The sequence below is a fragment of the Nelusetta ayraudi genome, unplaced genomic scaffold (genome assembly GCF_046127955.1).
Source record: "Nelusetta ayraudi isolate G7.1 ecotype Tasmania unplaced genomic scaffold, CSIRO-AGI_Nayr_v1 ptg000042l, whole genome shotgun sequence".
Lineage (NCBI taxonomy): Eukaryota > Metazoa > Chordata > Actinopteri > Tetraodontiformes > Monacanthidae > Nelusetta > Nelusetta ayraudi.
Window position 1 is genome coordinate 18840466 of NW_027466092.1, and position 16334 is coordinate 18856799.

The window sequence follows — 16334 nt, forward strand, 5'->3', positions numbered from 1 at the left end:
GACTCGGTGCGGACTCCTTGTCCACAGCACAGCACAACTTTCCATGCAGACCTGTTGTTCTCCCTCTCTGACTGACTCACACCCCCCCACCCAAAACTGCCGCTGACCATTCTGCCTGACCGTCAGTAGGCTTGTGCCTCATTGCAGCGCCTAGTGGCCAGACTGTAGAACTGCAACCCAGAGGGAATAAAACGACCATCTACAGGTCATATAAACCAATCACCCGCCAGTTTCTGCTAAAAATCCTGAATGTTTACCAACCAGGTGCCACCGTAGCAGCTACGCCAAAGATTTCTACAAATGTTACACACGCAAATGTGTGTTTCTGCCTTTGTCTTTGTGAATTAACAAAAAAACACAGCATTTTCATTGATAATCTTTATTCTTTCTTTAGTCTCGACTCCACACAGTGATTCAGTACGACGCTTAAGAGTGATGGAGGTGGAGCTTAAGCATGAACTTCAATCACTGGGTGGAGCCCCTAACAAAAAAAAAAAAAAAAATCAGAATAAATACAGTCTTCAGACAGCTCACAAAATTAAATCAGGACTCCAATTTTTTAGCTTCTCAGATATAAATGCTGAGTTTTAATCCGTGCTAAACAGAAATACTTGACAGGAAACATTTGATCATCCTTCAGCTATAGGAAACACCTTCCAGTAAACACACACACAAACAGCTGAAGAAAGAAGAAATTCTTCCAGTCTGTGTCTAAGATCCTCCAGTCAGACGTAGTGATGTGATCCGCCGTGGCTGCTCCACTCGATCCGACGCTTCGCTGCAGCTCATGGGGAGCTCAGCAGGTAGAAGGCAGCGGCCGACAGCAGGGCTCCGCCCACGGGGACGAGGAGCAGGAGCACGCACCTCCTCCACCTCCCCCACCTCCCGCCGTCGTCCTCCAGCTCCTCCTTCCTCCCCCTGCGCTTGTTCCTCCGTCCTCCTCGCTGCTGGCGCTTCTCGAAGGCCTCCAGCTCCTCCTGGACCACAACCACAACCATCACCGGCGGCAGCAGCAGCAGCATCATCAACATCACCACACCTCAGCAACTGCTAGCCACTGTTAGCAACTGCTAGCTGTTCCTCCACTCACCTGAAGCTTCCTCTGCTCCTCCTCCTGGGCAGCCCTCTGTTCCGCCTCCTTTAGCTGCACACACACACACACACACACACACACACACACACACACACACACACACACACACACACACAGAAGACGTCCTGATGCTGATGTCCTCAACAGCAACTACGACTCAACATTAGTACGACTAATGCTGTATGTTTCAATTATTTATTTCCATACATCTCTGAGAGGTCTATTGTTGACCCTGCCACTCACTCTGGCCTGTCTACAACTACTTCGCTCTCTCTCTCTCTCTCTCTCTCTCTCTCTCTCTCTCTCTCTCTCTCTCTCTCTCTCTCTCTCTCTCTCTCTCTCTCTCTCTCTCTCTCTCTCTCTCTCTCTCTACATTTTTTGCATTTCCTTTTCACCCTAACTGGTCATAGGCAGATGACCTCTGACCCTCTGGGGTCTGGATCTGCTCTAGGTTTCTTCCCACAGGGGAGTTTTTCCCAGCCACTGTCGCACCTTGCTGTTCCGGGGGCCCAGTTGGGTTTTCCTCTGAATGTACAAAGCGCTTTGAGACGCCTTGGAATGTGATTTAGCGCTGTGCAAATCACAGTCGACTGATTGAACATGCAAGTGTGTGAGTGTGTGTGTGTGTGTGTGTGTGTGTGTGTGTTTACCTGGCTAACAGCCCTCTGCTGGTCTCTGCAGGTGTCGTCACACTCCACACTCGGAGGGGACAGAGAGCACAGGAACTCCTGCTCACGTGCACAGGCACAAAATTGCACATCAGTGGAAGGCGGTCGTTTCCTTTACCACTTCCTGCTTGCAATGTTTCAACCACTTACATTTACTGTGATGTAATGAAACACTTATTTCTAAAGGTATGGAAATCATTTGTATATATATCTTATAGATTGATTTCCTTTTTAATTCTTCTCTTTGCCCTGTGTATGCTGCCGGAAATAAAAGCATTTTGACACTTATGTATTCATTTCCCGTGTGTGTGTGTGTGTGTGTGTGTGTGTGTACCTTCTTGATCCTCCTGCAGGGACAGCGCAGCTTCACCTTCTGCTGACATTTTGCATCACACACTCCAGGGTGACACACCTGTTTACAGCGATGACCGCAGCTCAGCTGCACACACACACGCACACACACACACACACACACACACATTGAAGAAACACACGATTGACGACGCCCCTATACTGATGTACTCAACATATTATTAATACAATATACATGAATTATTAATTTCTATTCATCTATATCTCTATAGCGAGAGCTTTGCTGTTTACCCTGCGACTTACTCTGGCCTGTCTGCCACTCTGACTGCTTCTATACTTCTCTCTCTCTCTCTGTCTACCTGCCATCACTCGGATTGATCTCAACATCTGCAGAAACTCAACTCCAGCCCTGGCCTCGGACCTCTTGCCAAGGTAAAGCACTCGCCCTCTTTGATTGTGCCGCTGCCCAGCCAAACAGCAGGCAGGTCTGAAGGGAGCGTCGGACCAGCAGTTGTGTTTGTTATTCCACAGTGTGTCTTTCTGTGTGTGCTTTGCAGTTACAGCAGATCAGAACCCAGGAAAAAAAGGGAGGTGAACTCTCGTAGTAGTGTTACAATAACAAGCTGGTCTTTAAAATGCACATATCATGCGTGTGTGTGTGTGTGTGTGTGTGTGTGTGTGTGTGTGTGTCTGTGTCTGTGTGTCTGTGTCTGTGTGGCAGTAAAGAGCTGAATGGGGAATAAGAGAAATTGTTCCCAGGTGAAAGTAAAACTCCGTCTTCGTGCATGAGTTGCGTGCGTACGTGCAGTGTCTGGTGCCATGGGGTAAAGCAATTACAGAGGGGAGAGAGAGAGAGTGAGAGAGAGAGAGAGAGAGAGAGAGAGAGAGAGAGAGAGAGGAGAGATAGGGAAAGAGAGGAGAGAGAGAGAGAGGGAAAAAGAGGAGGAGAGAGAGATAGGGAAAGAGAGAAGAGAGAGAGAGAGAGAGAGAGGGAAAGAGAGGAGGGAGAGAGAGAAGAGAGAGGGCGAGAGAGAGAGAGAGAGAGTCAGAGAGAAGGAGAGAGAGAGAGAAGGGGAGAGAGAGAGAGCGAAGGGGAGAGAGAGAGAGAGAGAAGGAGAGAGAGAGAGCGAAGGGGAGCGAGAGAGAGAGAGGGAAAGAGAGGAGGGAGAGAGAGAGAGGGTGAGAGAGAGAGAAGGAGAGAGAGAGAGAGAAAGAGAGAGGAGGAGAGAGAGAGAAGGGGAGAGAGAGGAGGGGAGAGAGAGAGAGAGGAGAGAGAGAGAAGGGGAGAGAGAGAGAGAGGGAAAGAGAGGAGGGAGAGAGAGAAAAGGAGAGAGAGAGGGGGAGAGAGGGAAAGAGAGAGAGGAGGAGAGAGAGAGAAGGGGAGAGAGAGAGAGGAGGAGAGAGAGAGAGAAGGGGAGAGAGAGAGAGAGAGAGGGAAAGAGAGGAGGGAGAGAGAGAGAAGGAGAGAGAGAGGGGAGAGAAGGAAAGAGAGGAGGAGAGAGAGAGGGAAAGAGAGGAGGAGGGAAAGAGAGGAGGAGAGAGAGAGGGGTAGAGAAGGAGAGAGCGAGAGAAGGGGAGAGAGAGAGGAGGAGGAGGGAGAGGGAGAGGGAGAGAGAGAGAGAAGGGGGGAGAGAGAGAGAGAGAGAGAGAGAGAGAGAGAGAGAGAGAGAGAGAGAGAGGGAGAGAGAGGAGGAGAGAGAGAGGGGGGGCGACTAGCGGATGGTTTAGTGTTACTACAGCGGTGACATTGATGATATTGATTATTGATAAGAAGACATAACAAGGGAGCATGTGACCACTTCCTCCTGGAAAAGGTGACTCTAGAGCAGGCGTGGGCAAACTACGGCCCGGGGACCATATGGGGCCCATTGAGCTTTTTAATCCGGCCCGCTGAACTTGAAGCAATTCTATTCATAGTAAGTCATACAACTGCTGTGTTTCATCCTTTTTCCTCTGTGTTTCAGTTCATTTTCAAATGACATTAAACCACATGTTCATGACATATTCTTCCTCCTATGAGGCGGCTCACCAAAACACTTCATCCATCTGCTGCTGCTCCGGCTCCTCTGTCACACTTTAGAACCCACTGTGGCCCCACCAGTCAAAAAGTTTGTTCCAATGACGCAGTGGGAGTAACTGGAGGTAGAAAGCCTGAATGTGTGTGTGTGTGTGTGTGTGTGTGTGTGTGTGTTTGCCGCGCGTGCGTGCGTGCGTGCGTGCACATACCTCTTTGGGACACTGGTTGTTGCAGGAGCCCAGCTCTACCTTGGTGTGCTGGTCGACTGACGTCAGCTTCCTGCACAGAGAGCCGATGTCACTGCGCGCTCTGCAGGTGACACTGTGCGTGCGTGCGTGCGTGCGTGCATTTGCGAGACTCACGTGCACTCCACGTAGAGCAGGCTGATCTTGCAGTGGCAGCGCTGGCGAATCATCTGGCGGCAGGTGGGGCAGTCGCCCAGGTGGCACGGCCGGGAGCAGGTGTGGGGGCAGCCCGGGGGGCGGGGCTTGGAGCAGCCCTCCTCGCACACCTCGCACTGCACGGGGGGAGCAGAGGGGGGTGGGGTGATTAGAACATGAAGAAGAAGAAGAAGAGAAGAAGAATAGACTTTCATTATTATTGTGACATGCACAACTAGATTAAGAGCGCCAGACAGTCGGTGCAGTGAAACATTAAAGCTGCAACAATAAATACACACGCAAAACACACTACAGTCATGAATACAATTCATGTTGCAAGCAGCGTCCAAGGGACTGAGGCTGCCGTGGCCGACGCCCACCGACCCCTTCCAACACCGAGCCGCGAGGGGCATTTCAGTTCTATGGGGATTCTAGGGCGATTTTGAGCGACTCCAGGTGGATTTTGAGTGTCTTTAAAGGGCAATAAAATCAAAAGAGGTCAACTTAATTTACATATTTAAATACGTTTTAATAATGAAGGTCTTGCCCGTGTGATGCTGGATTTTCAAGCCCTTACAGCTTTTGAGTTCTTTTGAGGTCTTTTAGATTTCTTTCAAACAGGTGAAAACAGCGCACTTGCAGTTTGTCTGGAGTCAAAGGTCAGAGCGTATGAAGTGTAGGTCTTGTGGGTTTTTGTCCCACGTCTCTACGACCTAGACAGCACCAAGGTCATTGAAGCGTTTTTACCTCAAAGTGGCGCTCTGGAGCAGCTACAGTTTGCATTTCTTCATTGGATATCAATTTTTTTTGAAGCCTCGACGTGTTTGTAAAAATCTGGTGAGGTGTGAAACATGTTCAGGGGGTACAAACAGGCCCCCAAGCCACGTATGAACAAAATTAATCATGCAGAAAAACATGCAAATTACAATCAGAGCTTTCGCCCTGGCAAGAGACCTGCTTCTTAATGCTGGGCTCATCGTTGTAATCGCACAATCCCGTTACTGTGCACGTGTGTGTTAGGGGTTGTTGATTTTGTGGCATTGAGGGAGGTTATTGCTGTTGGGTAGAAACTTTATTCATCTGTTTGTCCTTGATTTGAATGTCCTGTATCGGCTGCCTGATGCTAACAGTTCAAACACGGAGTCAGACAGTTGAGAGCGTGCGGCTCCTGAGTGACACCACGGACCCAGCGACCCGACAGCGCTGCCACGCGCTCACCTTGTCGCCGTCGGCCATCAGGTGGCACTCCCGTCGGCAAGTGTGATTCCCGCAAGTGAGAGGTCGTCCGCAGGCTCGCTGGCAGGAGAAGCGCCCCCGGCGGTGGCACGGCACAGGGCTCACCTGGGCGACAGTCAGTCAGTCAATCAGTCGGACAGACAGACAGCAGGACAGACAGACAGCAAGACAGACAGTGAGCAGGAGGAGGACGAGGGCGCAGACGGACAGGAAGTCAACAAACGGGGGCTCACCTCGTGCTCTCCGAAGCAGGCCCTGGGAAACACAAAAAGGTCAGAGGTCAAAGTCACATTCGATTCTTCCCGCTCCCCTCCACACATCGACTCTGCTCAGACTGTCAGTGGTTCCCAACTGCTGGAGTCTCAGTACCTACATTCATCTCCTTATCATGAAGTATCACAAAAATAAAAACAGCAGCCCACTTTCCCTCATGTCCAGTCAATAACTTATTGACGTCATTGAATTGTGTAATACACTCTCTCCGTCTCTCTCTCTCTCTCTCTCTCACTCAAGAAGAAAGGCAAACTGCCCACAAAGCCACGACCCAATCAAAACAGCTCCGCGACCCACTTTTGGGTCGCAACCCACCAGTTGAGAAACGCTGGCTTGGACGGAGAAACAATGGATCACTACGTATCTGAGACATCTGACGAGAGAGGAACAGAGAGAGAGAGAGAGAGAGAGAGAGAGAGAGAGAGAGAGAGAGAAGGAGAGAGAGAAGGAGAGAGAGGAGAGAGAGAAGAGAGAGAGAGAGGAGGAGAGGAGGAGGAGAGAGAGAGAGAGAACTCCTCCACTTCCTGCCCACTGGATCAACAACTGCCTCCCCTTCTCCCGTGTTTTCCTGAGCACATTAAGATCATTATGACCTTTTTTTTGGTTTGCAACAGCACAGCCCCGCTGGAGGCCCCATGTGGTGTCTCAGTCCTCTTAGATCGTAATCACACACACACAAAGGATGCCAGTTGTTGAGCAGCTGCTAGTTTGCAAATGCAAAATAGTTTTTTTAATCACAAGTTTAATGATATCGAGGTGTTTGTGTGTGTGTGTGTGTGTGTGTGTGTGTGTGTGTGTGTGTGTGTGTGTGTGTGTGTGTGTGTGTGTCCTACGTTGGTATGGGCACTTGACAAGGCGGGCAGGGCAGAGCTTTCTTCACAAACGCTGGTTCTGCTGGTTGCTCCCATGGACCTGCTAACTGTACCTACACAAACACACACAGACACATACGCACTTACTGGTGCCACAGCACAGAAACATTCAAAGTCTGGACTAAAATGAAGTGGAGAGTTGTTTGAAGTACCTAAGACAGGGCTTGACAAACTTTTTGACCGGTGGGCCACAATGGGTTCTAAAATTGGTTTAGTGAGCCACCTCATAGGGGGAAAACATATCATGGGATATGCAGAAAACATGATTCAATGTCTATTGAAAATGAACAAAAGCGTCACAGCAAAATGTCCTTGAAGCCCCAGGGAATTTAACTCTTTACTAAAATGACTCTTAAAACACTGAAAAAAATGGTTCAACGGACCGCATATGGCCCCCGGGCCGTAGTTTGCCCATGCCTGAGCTAAGAGAACTTCCTTGTTGTATTCTAGTGTTTAGGGCTAACTGGCTAGATTCTACCTGTTGGGACCGGACCAGAACCAGGTCATGGCAGGGCTCGGGGCAGGCGTGGCTGCAGCGGGGCAGCTGCAGTAAGCACGGCTGCCTGCAGGGGGGGCAGGGCCCCAGGTGGCACCGGTGGCTCTCTCTCAGGGGATGGTGGCAGGTGGAGGGGCTCCTGCAGGGGACACAGAGGAAGCAACATGGCGGTGGTGGGTGGGGGAGGGGCAGGGGGTGTGTCAGGAGGACAGGTGGGAGGTGGGAGTCCAAGCCTTCACCTGCAGCTCTCTTTGCATCTGGGCGGCTTGGTGCTCCGCTCCCGTCCACAGGTCACCACCAGGCGGGTGGAGCCACACGTGCACGTGACCTCCACCGTCTCTGGACAGGGGTAACAACTTCCTGTATGGGGGAGCAGAGGCGCTGAATGGACTACACACCTCAAACAGAACTCTTTTGCCCGTCCCCAACTGTGTCTCAAGTGTCGCTGTGGTTGATACAAACTGCTGGTCTGATAAATAATGCAGGTGTTTAAAGTACACCTGCATTTTGTTCATCACAGTTTCAGATGCAGAAGTGAAATCTGCTCGACGGTTTGACGGTCGAACTGAACAGCGTTGAAGCCGATGACGTCACGGTAACGTTTCACAATAAAATAACAGCAGCACATATAAATACAAAACGCAGCACAATGTACATCATGATGAAAACCAACCAGATCCACCGAGTTTTTCTGTCATTGACTTCCTACCTGAACGATTCTACCTGCTGCGATTGACGCAGCCACCACGCATGAACTCTCAAATGCACTTTTTATGAACTGATTGCTGATGACTGATTGTGCAGCTGAGAAACTGAATTTTCAGAGCAGAGTTCAGTGACGCGATGACAGAGGATTCCATTACGCTGCGGACTCCCGATTAGAGTTAGCACGGACGCTAGCAGTGTTCTGTCTGCGGCTCGTCACTCAACGCACTTAATATAGAAATGCAGCAGATAGCGCCGAGTGCCACTGATAGAGCAGGACACGGCTCGGTGTTTCACAACAACTGCAGCCTTGCATTGGCACACACGCTGAAACTATCACCATCTCTGTCTAGGATGCAAAATAGCCTGATGAATGCATCCTCACGGTTGGCAAGTGTGGGCGAGCTAGCTGGCCTCGCTACGGCAAGGCAGCTGGATCATGTGACACAAAGGTAACTTTCCCTGTCATCCCATCCCCGTGTTTGTCTTCCACAGCATCTTATTCACTGTTCGAAATCCTGAAATATCACACACACACACACACACACACACACACACACACACACACACACAGCTATCTGTGTAACCCTCTATTTTCCCTGAAAGGTCAGAGCAGCCAATCAGACGATCTGTCGCGCACACACTCACATGCGTTCCTCCTCCTTTATCGCCACAGCGGGGAACAAAGAGGCCGGATGCTGTCTGTCATTCCGCAACACGTACACTCAAATGAACACGCACACGTACACACACACACCATAGATAATGTGGATTAATGAGGTTCTAGGAAGTAGAGGTCATCCGTTTCCAAAACACACGCACACTTTTAGCTGTGTGCGTGCAATGTTGCCCCATTAATTGCTTTAAATGTCAGTCTTTCTCTCACACACTGATCTGATGGTGTTGTGGCTGAGAGTTGTTTGGTATTTGACCTCTGACCTCCCAGTGCCAGTGGCTTACTCAACACGGCTGGCCAACCACATTGTTATTTAGCCTGTGTGAGTATGTGTGTGTGTGTGTGTGTGTGTGCATGTTTGTATACATGTGCTTGTGCACGTGTGTGTGTGTGTGCGTGTGTGCGTGCGTACCTTGGTGGCAGCCAGACGGGCACTTGTGGTTGCGGCAGCCCAGGGTTCGACCGCAGCTCTGGTCACACGGAGGGCAGTTCCCAGGGCAACACTGAGGCCCGGCAGCGTGAGGAGAGGAGTGAAAACACGGCTTAGACCCGAGGTAGGCAAACTGTTTTTACTGCTGGCCCGCAATGGGTTGTAGAAAACATGTGCTTCAATGTCATTTGAAAATGAACGAAGGCAAAGTTTCAACAAAATCAGTGTCTTTGAAGCCCCACGGTATTTAGCTCTTTATTGAAATGACTCTTAAAACACTGAAAAAATAGATGAAATACAGCTGTTTTATGACTTACTGACTACTATTAATAGAATTTTTTAAAATTCCAGTGTGCCGGATTAAACGAAAAAGAAGAAGACGAAAAAGAAGAAGCCGTTATTAATCCCACATTGGGGAAATTTGAAAAAAGAAAAAGAAAAGAAAACGCTTAATGGTCCATATATGGCCTCTGGGCCGTAGTTTGTCCATGCCTGGGTTCGAACTCGGGCTGCAACAATTCCTCAGGTAATTCGACTAACTCGATTATAAAAAATAAGCGAGGATTTTCATCCACCTCGAGACGTTGTTTAATTAAATTTAAAGCTCACGTTTTGCACGGACTCTTTTTATTGTGACACAACGTGCTTCCGTCACCGGCCATGCGCCCAATGCAAAGCAGGAGAAGACGGAAGTCTTTTGGCAGCGGTACCAGGACGGCGAGGTTTCCCAGCTTCTGGGACGCTTCTGAAACCACCACCACGTCTGGTGTGAACACTTGCTGCGTTCTGCTGCAGAGCGGCCTTTAATCAAGCAAACATGTTTTACACGATTACTCGAACATTCGATACAATAATCGATTACCAAAATACCGGAAAGCTGCAGCCCTAGTTAGAACCTGCAGGGAGCTGTGGCTGCAGTGGCTTCATGCACACTCAGGCTGGTGTCTTATTTGGGCCAAATCGACGATGAGCCGCCGGGGCGATTCATAAAACACGTTGGGGCGGGAAACTACAGCGACCCCTGTAGGTCAGAGTGGCGTTCCTCCTGCAGCCGCTGAGCACGGCAGTGTTAGCAGATATCAGAGGCAGAGACCAAAGAGCCGCTGGAGCAGACGGTTAACCTTTCGCTATCAGACAGCAGCATTGTCACTCTGACATTTACCACCAGAACACACAAACACAACACTGTCCCGCTGCTATAGGGGCGAGGAGGAGGAGGAGGATGATGACTGACCTTCCTCCTGCACTGGTGTTTCTGACAGCTGCGGGTCTTCTGACACTTGGAGTCGCACAGGTAGTCTTTGTGACAAGGCATCAGCTTCCTGTATCGACCGCACCTGCACTCCTTCTCCACCTCCTGTCACACACACACACACACACACACACACACACACACACACACACACACACACCATGAGTGTGTGCAAGGGGATCTGAGAGGGTGCGCGTGTGTGTGTGTGTGTGTGTGTGTGTGTGCGCCTACCTGTCTGCATGTCTCACAGCTCCCCCGGTGGCACCTCATTGAACAGGTGTGTTTCCCACAGGACAGACTGCGCTCACACGTGTCACCGCACGGCAGCACTTCCTCCGTGCACGGCAAAGACGACTCTGGACACACACACACACACACACACACACACACACACACACACACACACACACACACACACACATTTAGAAAACAACAGCAGACACAAAAAAACACACACAAACACAAGGGACGGAGACAGACGACAAATGCAGTGTGTGTGTGTGTGTGTGTGTGTGTGTGTGTGTGTGTGTGTGTGTGTGTGTGTTCAGGTTTTAGTGCGCTCACTGGTCTTTCCGCAGGGACAGGACCTGCTGACGGAGCGGGGACACGGAGGACACGCGCCATCATGACACGCCACCTCACAGGTGTGGTTCCCACACGAGAGGAGAGCGCCACACACCTGAAGAGGAGCAGCTCACATTAGTACCACTAGAGGGCGTGCCGGTGGGAAGGTCTACCTTTGTGTGTGTGTTCTGCGATCCTCAAAGGGCGTGTTTTCATTGCCTCGCCTCGCCTCGCCACGCCTCGCCACGATTGTGTTTTCATTGGCTCTGTGATCACGAGACCGTGGGCGGAGTCGACGCGGTAAAGCGGGACAATGTTTTCGTCAGCATCATTTCCATACGACACACAACAGTGCAGCAATGGGCAAAGTAGAGGTTGGTTTATACCTTTGTCATTGTTGAACAAAGTTAACAACGAAATTTGATTGGAGCATCCCCATCAGCACTGGCATCAGTACTCGATAACAATAATCATAAATAAATGAAATAAAAAAAATATTAATAAAAAATTGCTTATTGCTTTTTAATAAGAAAAAATGGACGAAAGTCGGAGACTTCTGGAAAGACAGGAAAGTTACAAAAAGAAACGGCGGTTGGGTTTTCGTGGAGAGTCACTCTCACCTTTCGTCAGAAAATCTGAGCCAATCAGTGCCCTGCTTGTCGCTGCGTCACCACTAAACTCACTATTGAGGTACCAAAAGATACCAAAACAGCACCCCCTACAACCGTGTAGCGGCCAGTGCAAACATCCTAACACCGTACCGTGGCGAGGCGAGGCACTGTAAACACGCCCAGAAAGGAGCAGCGGCTTGGTCACATGACCGCAGTACCTGCTGACAGTTCCAACGAGGGCTGGCGCACGGACGCTCCGCCTCCTCATGGCCGCACACGCACTTCTGAACGCTGACCCTGGGACAGGGGGCACACTCTGGCACGCACACACACACACACATACACACGATAAATAAGTGACAGATTGAAATTAAGAAAATAGAAAGACACTAAGGCCCGACAGGAAGTGGCCAGCGCAGTGTGCAGTGCGCACCTGTGTGACAGGGTTGAGTGCAGGTGTGCTGTCTGCAGGGTAACATCCGACCACACTTCTGCTGACACGACCACGCCTGGAGAGGAGACACACACATTTATTAATAATAATATTATTAATAATAATCATAACAATGATAATGATAATGATGATAATGATAATAATAATAATAATAATAATAATAATAATACATTTTGTTTGAAGGCGCCTTTCTGGCACTCAAGGACACCGTACAGACATCATAAATAATAATCATAAAAACACATTTGGAAATTAGGACAAACCAAGCGGACAAGTTGACATTGTCTTTATTGTCCGTGTGCAGCTCTACCTTGTTGCTACAGCGACGAGGGAGGGGCTTAGCCTTGCCACACAAACAGGAGACTGAAACCATCTTTGGACACGGAGGACAGGGGCCTGCAATGTACACATTATTGTTGTCGATTATATGATGAGAGACCATCACAGTCGTTTGTTCGTTTGTGTGTGTGGGTGTGTGTGTGTGTGTGTGTACCAGGGTGGCACAACAGCAAGCAGGTGTGTCCACAGGTGGGCTTGAGCTCTCTCTGACAGACGGAGCCGCAGGAGTGAGGCGCCAACCAGGGGTCAGCTGGAGGGTCCTGCAGCTTCCCACAGTAACACGTGTACCTACAAGACGACACACGCAGTGAGTTTTATTTTTAAAACACCCAGAGTGCCATGGGAACAGCTTGTTTGTTGGTTTAATTGACGATCACCTCGCTCGTGTCTGAAGAAAGACAACTAAGATCCACTATTGTAATGCATAACTCAGCCCTAAGAAAACAGGTGAGTTTCCATTACCATTTCCATTCATTAAACTCACCATTAGCTTTGCATCATATCAATACATGTTTTGAATTATCAACATGTTAATGTCTTTCTAAAACGTACACGTTGCTTTAGAAATATTTTATACTCAATTTCTATTGGTATCATTTCAGTTTACGAAATTGCACCTTGTGGCGCCCTCTGGCTGAGAGAGGCTACACTGCTGTGACTCAGTTCACACTTCGATTTCATCCCTGCTGACTGCCAGAGGCAGTGCTTTAAACACTGGATATCACCTGTGACCCCATAAGGCGGCTATAGATTCCAGTGCCATCCGTCAACCGTCCACTTTTATCTTCTCGCGCGCATTTGCTTTGGAAAGCTTTGAGCTGCGTTAGCAACTTCACTGTTCACTTGTTGTTGGTAAAAAGTTGCAAGCGGGGTTGAACGATAGTAGTTCCATATGTATGTTGGCCATTCTTCTTTGATGTGGCATGGATTCTTCTTCCTATGATGTGGCGTCAGCGCTCTGACTTCTAAGGCAGGGATCTCTTCAGTGCATTGGCCGTCTACCTCCTTTTACAAAATACCTATCAGTGACAGCTGTGTCCCCCAACCTGCCACTTGCAGCTAAGGGTGCTACCGTGAGGGCTCCCTCTCCCTCCAAAGGTTCCCGAGGTGCATGGCTGCAGCCCTTTGCAGTCCAGAGGCTCGAAGGTTCGGCCTTGTTCAGGTGTTCCTCTATCGCACGTGTTGAGCCGAGGCCTCGCATATGGAGAAGAGTTGGCTGGAACCATCTCGGACCACAACCTTCACTGTGGTGGCCTTCAGCAGTGACCATGACTACCCTCTGGTGCTGGGCACCCCCTATACAGGCCACCTTCTGAGCCCTTGGCACAAGCAGAGCTCAGGTCAATTTCCTGCAAGACTGCATTCCTCTAAGCGATTTCCTCGACCTGCTGGTCAGTGATCCATGTCTGCCATGGAATTCGGACGGCTCAGATGTCACTCTGCAGCCAAACACAGCATTCCTCCCAAAAATACTGGCCTGTGAGAACCTCAACCGACCTCCGCCACTCGTTCAGTTCACCCCTCCAGCGGACGTTGGGGCCAAATCATGAACTAACCAGCACAAACCATTGACATTAAAGATACTGAAGGCAACCCGCAGTCTGACCAGCTCTTCCTCTGCTATAGTGACCAGAATAAAGGTTGTACCATCCATCCAGAATTCACAGAACAACAGGTGTATTTATCAGTATTGATTTAAGGGACATCATGGGAACAGTTCAACCAACATCACTTTAAAGACCCTGAATCAATTTATTACTTTATTTCAGAAAAACTGATTTTAATCACAGCGGCACTGCTGCTCACCGCTTCCTCAGGGGATGGGTCAAATGCGGGGGACAAATTTCACATCCTCCAGGATGTGACTATCAATGACCGTCAGGGACTTTAAGGTGTGACTACCAACGTACTTATTCAATGACTTTTAGAGAGGGACAGACAATGATAACCATCTGTGTCAGAGTGTTGCACGACTTCAGGGACTCGAGGCCTGTGTGTTTCTGTGAGCATACCTGTTGGGAGTGGCACTAGGAGAGTACTCTGCTCGACATTTCGGACTAAAGAGACAAAAGGGGACAAGTTAGAATAATGTTGCGTGTGAAGATGCACAGTGTTGGGGATGTGAGACGGTACTGACCAGGACCAGGGAGCATTCTTCTGACCAAAGTCTTCATCAGTGACAGAGGACACCAGGAACACAGAGTCCCTTGCCCACTTCTGAATACACAGCAGATGGAACAGCGAGAAGCAGCTGGAGCAGCTCCACACCTGGAGGGGGGGGGGAATCAAATTAGGTAGTTGTTGTATTGTAAATGCACTGTTACATCTAAAAAAAAAAACATTAGAATATTGTGAAAAAGTTGAAGATTTGTCAGTCGTCTCAGAAAGTGAAACTGTTATTCCATATAGATTCATTACACATAGAGTCAAATATTTCAAGCTATTATTTCTCCTAATTTTGATAATGATGGCTTAATGAGAATATTAAAATTTAGTGTCTCAGAAAATGTGAAAAATATGTTGCACTCAATACAAAAATATTGACCTTTTTCACAGTATTCTAATTTTTTCAGATGTACCTCTATTTGTGTATGTGTGTGTGTATGTGTGTGTGCATGTCTCACCGCCTGTGTCCTCCTCACTGAGGCGATGCAGATCAAGCATGTGAGCGCCCCTGACTGAAACAGGTCACTCACGTACTGACCGGTCCTGGCCAGACCGGCGACATCCCCACCTAGAAAGAGGGAGGGTGGTGAGCCTATTGTAGCCATTCCTGGCAAAAACTTTCCTCAGGTGGCTCAGACGCTGACCTCTCATGTTCACGTTTCAAGCCACCTGCTGCAACTCACCCGTCTGGTCGGCGTAGGTGTTAAAGGTCGACGCCAAGATCCTCTCCTTCTTCCTGTTGCTATGGTTACCCGCTGCATCCCGGTCTTCATCATTATCTTCGTCATCATCGGACGAAGAGGAGGAGCTCACGTGCCGCTCCGCCAGTCGTTGAGCCGCGGCCTGGTTCGACTTCCTGATCTCCTCAAACTTGGACTGGACCAACACACCTTTCAGCCAGACACACATTAACAGTCAGCGGGCTGTCACGGTCACCTCCGCTTCATGCACTCCAGTGATTCCGTCCTCACCACTTGGAGGCTCAGGCTGCGCTGGTGCTACCGTCGGCTTCCCTCCTGGCCTCTCCCTCTCCGTCCGGAGGGGACGTGGCCGCTCACCGGAACCATTCTGACCCCGGCCACGCCCCCTGCCCTGCTGTCGCCAGGCGGGTTGCATGGCAACTGCTGAGATCACACAGGTGATTATAGGTGATGGTAACACCTAAGGATCATTCGTCTGAGGTTGTCAATGAATATAAGGCTTAACAAAGTGCTAACACATAAACAAAAGCGACACAGATTGCGGAAATGACCACAGAAGAAGAAACTAAATCAAAATACACTATAAATCTGATGTTGTTTAGCCATATCATTTTTTATTTTTATTTTTAAACTGTTTTTATTAACTTGGCTGACAGTTCTCGTATTAGAGCTTCAGTGTATAAGCGCCGCCATGCATGGGGTTCACAAACTTCCCGATTTGAGGTTTACCATAATTTAATTTCAGCAAAACACCTTCCAGCTATGGAAAGCGTGAGGATGGAGCTAGTGCAACTGTTTTAGCAGGCTAGCTATCAGGATGCTAACACACCGCTTCCGTTAGAGTATGCGGTGAAGGGAGGACCAAAAGGCTTCATGCAGGGCAATATGCTTCATAAAAGTTATTATCTGAGAAAACATAGCAAGGGTTTGATCATAACTGATAGAATTCAGAAGCGGTTTGAGTGGATTTCTGTGAACACACCTCAACAGTCCGCAGCAGCTGAGTTCTCAAGTCCGGTTGACATGCGCATTGGGCACACTGGTACTTGTAGTTCTTTCGGCAAATCTTTCGGGTCTTTCTTTCGAATA

At 49.2% G+C, this 16334-nt stretch overlaps 1 protein-coding gene across 1 annotated transcript; it reads right to left on the reverse strand.

Moving 5' to 3' along the window:
• Positions 1-363: 363 nt before the first annotated feature.
• On the reverse strand, positions 364-16321 carry nfxl1 (nuclear transcription factor, X-box binding-like 1). Its single transcript, XM_076035247.1, has 25 exons — positions 16228-16321; positions 15516-15668; positions 15228-15434; positions 15003-15112; positions 14516-14646; positions 14391-14435; positions 12533-12666; positions 12350-12435; positions 12019-12094; positions 11804-11901; positions 10975-11089; positions 10642-10766; positions 10393-10515; positions 9141-9231; positions 7587-7707; positions 7330-7486; positions 6813-6904; positions 5940-5961; positions 5689-5811; positions 4453-4607; positions 4300-4369; positions 2096-2200; positions 1744-1821; positions 1091-1144; positions 364-977 (listed from the first exon to the last, which is right to left on the reverse strand). Exons 2-25 carry the CDS (start codon positions 15658-15660, stop codon positions 786-788), a joined length of 2655 nt encoding a protein of 884 aa, XP_075891362.1. The 5' UTR covers positions 15661-15668; positions 16228-16321; the 3' UTR covers positions 364-785.
• Between the last annotated feature and the right edge of the window lie 13 nt (positions 16322-16334).